The following is a 7,500-nucleotide window of genomic DNA, read 5'->3' on the forward strand; positions in this document are numbered from 1 at the left end:
CAGGTCAACTCATTATTGGTTTCTGTGGAATGCCCCCCTGTTTCTCTTCTTGCTTTTGCTCTTTCACCCCCAACTCTCTCTTTCATTCCCCCTCTCTCTCTCTCTCTCTCTCATCCTCCTCTCTACATCTCTCTCACTCATTCTCTCCTGTTACTTTCTCTTCCAGATTTTGCTCTTTTACCCCTTCTTTCCTTTTCTTTTCCTCTCTGTCTCTCCTCCTCTCTGTATCCTTCTACCTCGTTCCGTCCTCTTACTTTCTCGTCTAGCGTTTGCTTTTTCACTCCTTCTTTCCCTTTTCTTCTCACTCATTCTCTCCCCTCTCTTATTTCAACAGAACGCTTGTCGTGTATCTACAGCAATTGCAGCTTAATGAGCAAGTCATAGACTAATTAGCAACAATTATCCACTAGCAGGAGCCCAAACTCCGAGGTCACCCTGCTGACCCTTCGACTGTGGCACTGACCTTTGACCCTTGTCTGGCAAGGCTCTTTTAGTTTTTTTTGGGTCCTGCCCTTAATTTGCTGTGTCATTCCGCTGGGGTGATTTATGAGCAAAAACTCAACAGGTGACTGCTGTGTTTCCCATTGAGGGCACCAACCCTAGATGAGTCTCTGTGTGTGTGTGTGTGTGTGTGTGTGTGTGTGTGTGTGCGCGCGCGCGTGTGTGTGTGTGTGTGCGTGTGTGTGTGTGTGTGTGTGTGTGTGTGTGCGCGTGCGTGTGTCTGTGTGTGTGCGTACGTGCCCAAGCTGCTGTGTCCCTGTTGCCTGCCCGCACTGTAGTTGTTTTTCACATCAGCAACCCTACTGGCCTCCAGTGTGCTGCTGGAGATGTTCCTGACCTTGCTGTTGTCATTGGCACTGTCTTGTTTTGGAATTCGTCTCAAGTGTACCGTCATTATATTTTGTTCAGTATTTTTTTTTTCCGTTGCAGCTTCTAGCTTGCAGTTTGCAACTTATATAAGGAATATATAAATATACAAGGAGTTAGACTACGAGGGCGAAGGCGTTTGGAGTCATGTCAAATGAAACAACATAGACACTTAGCCAAAAGAAATAGAAACGGAAAGGGAATTTCCTCTGTATAAAGGAAATACTTCTATGGTAGTGACTTATCAGTGTGTGCTTGTGTTAAAGGATAACTCCTGCCAATTTCAATATGCTGTTGTATTGGTCACACTACCCTTGACTTGTCAGTACCCGGTGATGCTGCATTTTTCGACTCAGTCCTTTCTGAGATCTGAGCTACTCTAATGGGGGAAGATTTTCTTTACATTAAAAACTTTCTTAACATAAGACTGCTCCAAATATTATCCCAAAAGGCATCACTGTTTGCTAGTTGTCTGCTGATGTTGCATAACCTTTTGGATGTTATTGGGAATAATTCAAGATGTTTTTTTTTTTATTGTAAACAAACGCCTGCCCCCATTAGAATGACCAGGATCTCGGAAAAGGCTAACAAGTCTGAGGTTCTGACAAGTCCAGGGTAGTGTGAGCATGACAACTGCATGTCAAAATTGACAGAAGTTATCCTTTAATGTGTGTTGCAGGTGCCACTTCACCAAAAAGAATGGAAAAAGAAGAAGCATTTCACTCATATAAAGGAGTAGTGTTGTCATGTATAGTATTGACTTGTGAAGTGAAAGCGAAAGCCCACCTGGGAAGCTCCAACTCCAATTGAACTCCAATAAAATTGCATTCATGCCTCACCCATGCAAGGGAGCAGCCCCCAATGGCACCCCAAGAGTAGCCTGGGTGAAAAGCCGACTGTGTTGACTCCGTCTATCAGTCTGGCAAAAGCCATGAGGAATCCGTCTCCATGGACGGTGGGAGATGGTCTGATCTTACTCTATCATTTAAATTAATTGGAGTTCCAAACTCAAATTAAACCTCATATTGTGCTTTATTAGCATGCCTGTTACTTTTATTTGTCGTTTTGTCGTTACTGTTACGACAAAAGCATACAAATAACAAAACGAAAGTGTGAATATAGTTACCTTAACCAATCAATAACGGAGCTCGCGGGTGAGTTCTACGTCACCACTCTCAACTGTTGGATGATTGGCTAAACACTGGGAGAACCGAGCTCGAGGCTTTTTCCAGACGATGTGCGGAGCCAAAATCTTTGGGTGGAGCACATGGATGGCGTTGCCAGGCTACCCCAAGAGAGCAGTGCAGTGGGACGGTACCATGCTCAAGGTACCTCAGTCATGGAGGAGGATGGGGGACAGCACTGGTTAACCCAATGATGCCTAAAGCACCTCCACCTCCACCTGCTGAATGCCTAAGCCCTTGTTGGGAAATTTGCTCTCAGCCTATAAAAACCTAAATATGTTAATCTCTGATGCGAATAAAAACATGAAATAAATTGCATTTAAACCCTAAGACCCTCTTCTTGCATTAACAACATACTCACATTTTTAATAAAAAATCTAAAATCTCAAGAGCCTGAATGCAGCGTATATGTGTTTTCAGGCTAGCCTGGTAAACCAGCGCTACCTGCTGGGCGCCCAAATTTTTCAGCTGCGAGTGGGTCTGGCCTCGTTTCTGAGAACGTTTTGAACACTGTGCCCTGAGTCTGGCAAAACCAATTACAACGCAGAGATTTGTTTTGAATCAAAGCGGGCGGGGTTTTGAGGGAGTGACGACGAAGCTTGCAACACCGTTGGGAAAGCACATCAACTGCAAAGATCGCCGATTGCGATTGGTCAGAGCGCCGACACGGTTTGAAAAAAAAACAGGTTGTTCTCATCAGCAATCGTCTGAGGTATCGTTCATCGGGGCCAGACTAAATTACCCCGGTATCACATTTAGGCTGGCTTATCAGGCTATTTCCAGGCATCAAACAACATATACGAATCATCAGGCTAAAATGGGTTAATTACTCCCCCCACCAACCAGGCGGGTCGGGAGTTAAACCCGCAACCTGTATAGTAGTGACTTATTAGTTTCTTTATGTACTTGTGTGTGTGTTTTAGGTGAAAGCTGACGATCGCGTCCTGGTGACCGAGCGGGGGTTGCTGATTCGCTGGCTGCAGCAGGCCGACACAGGCACCTACGTCTGCACGTCTCAGGAGCAGCGCTTCACCCGCACCCTGCTGCAGTTCTCGGTCCGCGTCCTCCAGCCCGGCCAGCTCGATGGCCCGGTGCCGCCCCAGCGAGGACCCTCTGAGGACCCCTCCTTCGCATCCCAGGCCACGGCGGTGGAGGCCCGACAGCGCTACAAGGACTTCTTGCGGGTGCTGAGCGGGCCGGCGCGCTCCGTGGACGAGTACTGCGAGACGATGTGGTTCCGAGAGAAGCGAACGCGCCAGCGGGGGAAGTGGAAGCACATGCAGGAGATGCGCAAGAGCCGCAACCGGCGGCATCACCACTAGGGAGGCGCCAAAGGAGTTTTTTTTTTTTTAATTCAGGGACCAGCCTCAAAGCAACACGTTCAATCTGCCTCCTGAAAAGACTTAACGCACACAGCATGTTTCAGCCAACCAAAGCAACACAAACATTTTTTTCTTCACCTATTTCTCATTGCATTGTAACTATGTAATGATAATATAGTATAATTGTGATTGAGGCAACAGAACTGGGGTCCGTTTCTCGATTCTTGTCGTTGCTAACCGCCTTAAGACCGTCTTACCGTTCCCTTGGATTTAGTGGTGAGCGTCGCTATCGAGAGAGAGTTGAGTCGCTCTTACGAAGGACTTTGCTAACGACGATAGCAAAGACGCATTCGAGAAACGGACCCCTGTATAGTCAGACATAGTCCTAACTATTATTTACGAAAATAAAAAGCAATGTCCACGTTCCATTTTTTAATGTCTGTTACACATTATTGCAAAATGCAGTAACAGTGCAATGAGGATAATCTAATTAACAATTGTATCATTAAGCTATGAAAAAACACATTTTCACTTTGGTTAGCTATTGTAAAATAGCTAACAATGCAGCTAAATTTTGTTTGTAAGATATGATCTTTGTCATATGGTTAGTTAAATCCCTTCAATTTTGGCATCTTTTTGTTTTGGTGGGTTAGCGTTGTTTGGAAAGCTAAGATATTTGTCATATGCTAAGCTGAAATTGTTACCACACCATGAAACCATAGAGCATTCCATAGTACACTGAATTTCTTCCAGCAGATTGCTACAGTTGATGTGGGGAATGAAAACACATATATAACTTCAAACTAACAGCCTGAATAGCTTTGAATGTATTTTAGACTGCTAGGGAAAAAACAAAAACAAACGAGATCCACAGCGCTCCAGAATCTCAGTCTGCTTCCCTTGGGTTAGCGGACCTAAAATTAGCCTGCACTATGGGGTTTTCGAGGACCTTGTTGGGTCCCGACAGAGAATAAGGGTTAGTGAAGACGAATGCCTTAGGGGAGGGTTGAACTATGGAATGTTCTGGAGGGGGAGGGAAGTTTTAAACACAGAAATGGCTCTGAGGGTATTTGTTGAGGTAGTTGTATTTAGAAATACAGTGAATAGATGTCTCTTATCGTAATGGATGTAGTCAAATGGTTGGAAATGTCTCTGTGGTTTATTGACCACCGTTTCATAGAGGCAGCTTCATAGACTCTGACACAGTGTTTGGCTTTGCTAAACTAAAAAAAAAATCACAATGTCATAAAAACCTTCAGGACGATCGTACATATCTCTGTCCGTGACTTGGTTAATTTTTTTGTTTCTTTGTTTTAAATTGGATTTCCCTGCCTGTCATACATTGAGGGAATGTTAGTATCCCCGCTGCCAACAAAAAGGGGGATATTTTTTGTTTTAAAATGAAACGCATATGGCCCAAATACCCTCCTTTGTCACGTGACATGCAATGAAAACACATTCATGTTGAATGTCTGTAAATATTTATACCACTTGTACAGGAGAAAAAACTGCATGCTATTGTTCTGACTCACATAATATGTAGGGTTGTGCTTAAGCATAGTGACAGCAGCGGAGATGCGAGAGGACTCCATCTGGCCACTGATTAGTGTGGACTGCAGATTGAAACGGATAAGCGGAGTGGTAGAGGCTCTGTTTATGAAATGGGCATCGGTCCAGCCAGTCAATTTAAATTCCACCTCGATGGGCTAAATTGCTGTAATGACAATGGACACTCACCCACCATCTTTGAAAAAGAAAAGGCCTACATGCTTAGATTTTAGGTGGTGCAAAATATCAATTTTTTTTGTATGTTGATAATGTTTTTTGTTTTTGTAGGTAGGCCGTTCATGATATTATTTAAATTTCTGATGTATACATAGCTCTGTAATTAATTAAACTCTTTTGTTCCTTGTACACGTCAGTCTATGCTTATGTGTTTTATTTTCCTCGTGGCCCTTGACTCTTTAACCAAGAATGTTGGTGTTTGCATACTTTGGCAGAGTACTTGGCACATATGACTTGCCTATGAGTCATACAAATGTATATGAGGCCTAGTTTCCTTATTCATAGGCTCCGAAATGCCACAGTCATGGCGGTGAAAGTTCTGATCTTATGACTCTAGTTAAAAAACTGAGTGAACAAAGTGTGAAGTGTGCCGCTGTGAAGTATTACATGATTGATTTAAGTAATATTCCAATCGACAGGCGCAGCACTGAGTGTGCCCTTTCGCCAGTGTGTTAGAGCAGCCGCAGATGTGATTAGTGAATGACCTTTTCACCAGCCACAAACATCCATCTCAGGCTGCAATGTGCACGTGTGTGTGTGTGTGTATGACACACCACAATCACCCGCCTTGGCTGTGCACGTGTTCATGTGCACCCATCCATCTATCCATCTATCCATCTATCTATCTATCTATCTATCTATCTATCTATCTATCTATCTATCTATCTATCTATCTATCTATCTATCTGTCCACGCATGCATGCACGCACGCACACACGCACGCACACACACACACACACACACGCACACAAACTGTTTGTCTAATTTATCTCTTCTTGCCTCTGCGCATCTGTGGCCTCTTTTCCCATGTTAGGATGAGGCCGTCAGATAGCTATGATAGCTATGAAAACCACACAGTTAGCAGGGGGATATGGACACCGAGACAGCAGCAAGGAAAGAGTCATCCATTACAGCTGTGATTCACAAGAAAATCCTCCAGTTGTCAGATTGCAGCCCACTTCCTCCAACTGCCAAAAGAAGGCCGTCAAGTCAATAATTATAGTGTGCTATACAGACAAAAATACGAAGTGTGTGTGTGTGTGTGTGTGTGTGTGTGTGTGTGTGTGTGTGTGTGTGTGTGTGTGTGTGTGTGTGTGTGTGTGTGTGTGCAATGCATGTGTGTGTTTTTGTGTGTGAAAGACAGTTTCTCCATGTCTACTTTCTCTATGTGGGGCACTTTGCTGTTCCCGTTTTTACCAAATGTGACTTTTTGTGAGGTTATTATAGTGTTGCATGTTGGCGTACAGTCAATAAAAGGGTTGAGGTATTTTTGCCAGTCGCACGGCCACTGTTGCTTTTTAAAAAAGGCCCATATATCTGTTGTGGTCGGTTGCTGTTGGTATCTGGTAAAGCGGGATGAGATGTTTGCCATAGTTGTGTGTTCGCTGGTTCCCTGAAGATTTCTGAGCTCGCTGGCTGAGGTTGAGGTTAGCGTGGAGTCTGTTCCACTGTTGCTCTGGCTGTGGAGTGGTCTAGACGCTAGATTACTAAGGCAAAAACTCTAATTATGCCCCAACACACAAAAACGGGCGTTTTGAAAACAGCACATTTGCTGTCCACAAGGGTCAAAGCAAGTGCCAGCGCCTGAACTTGGCCAACTGATAATTAACTAGTAAATTCTGCATCAACCCCTCATAGTTGCAGAGTTAAGTTAACCTTTGCATTTTTATACCAAGTTCTTACCAAATGCCTGCATGCATCCAAACATAGACACATACAATATTATTATGGTGTTCTAGTGATTCAGAAAAATAGATGGAAGAATGTACATTTTAACGACTGTATTTTTCATCTAGTAATTTGTGCCATTTCTGTCCAAATTATTCGACTCAATTTGCATCCAAGGGTGAGTGATATATTAATGATAGATATCATTTGTAAAAAAAAAAAAATGCATGCCTTACGACCATGTTATTAACATATTCATGAGTTCCATGCACTCGGTTCATGTGCATCTCTTGATGCTAATTTACATGTTTCACCTGTCAGTTGCATCCATTCACTGAAATGTATAAAGCAGTAGACTGAATTTTATCTCACTTTATGCTGGTTGATGATGAAGCCTTTCAAAAATACACATAATACAATAAATTACCTACCATATTTATTGTACACATATGAGGTTAAATAAAACAGGGGATATTGCAAGAAAGACCCCTTGTGAAAGTGCTGAACATGCTCGCTTGCACTGAAATGCCCACCCCATGTGTATGGAGTAACAAACCCTAAACATTTTATTTTAATTCCCAAACTACAACCACAACCTTTTCATTAGTTGGGAATATTGCCATGGTTTAAAACTTTTTATAACTTTTATAATTTACCTGATGAAGGTCTAAGAC

The 7,500-nt window shown here is 43.2% G+C and overlaps 1 protein-coding gene across 1 annotated transcript in view; it reads left to right on the plus strand.

Moving 5' to 3' along the window:
• The window catches only part of sema3d (sema domain, immunoglobulin domain (Ig), short basic domain, secreted, (semaphorin) 3D), a 93,456-nt gene extending 88,110 nt beyond the window's left edge, over positions 1-5,346 (plus strand). Inside the window, exon 18 of the mRNA XM_063197286.1 lies at positions 2,975-5,346. Within this exon, the coding sequence (XP_063053356.1) occupies positions 2,975-3,373 (399 nt within the window). The 3' untranslated portion in view covers positions 3,374-5,346. The remainder of the gene's footprint in view (positions 1-2,974) is intronic.
• Positions 5,347-7,500: the final 2,154 nt, after the last annotated feature.

The sequence above is a fragment of the Engraulis encrasicolus genome, chromosome 4, assembly GCF_034702125.1.
Source record: "Engraulis encrasicolus isolate BLACKSEA-1 chromosome 4, IST_EnEncr_1.0, whole genome shotgun sequence".
Taxonomy (NCBI): Eukaryota; Metazoa; Chordata; class Actinopteri; order Clupeiformes; family Engraulidae; genus Engraulis; species Engraulis encrasicolus.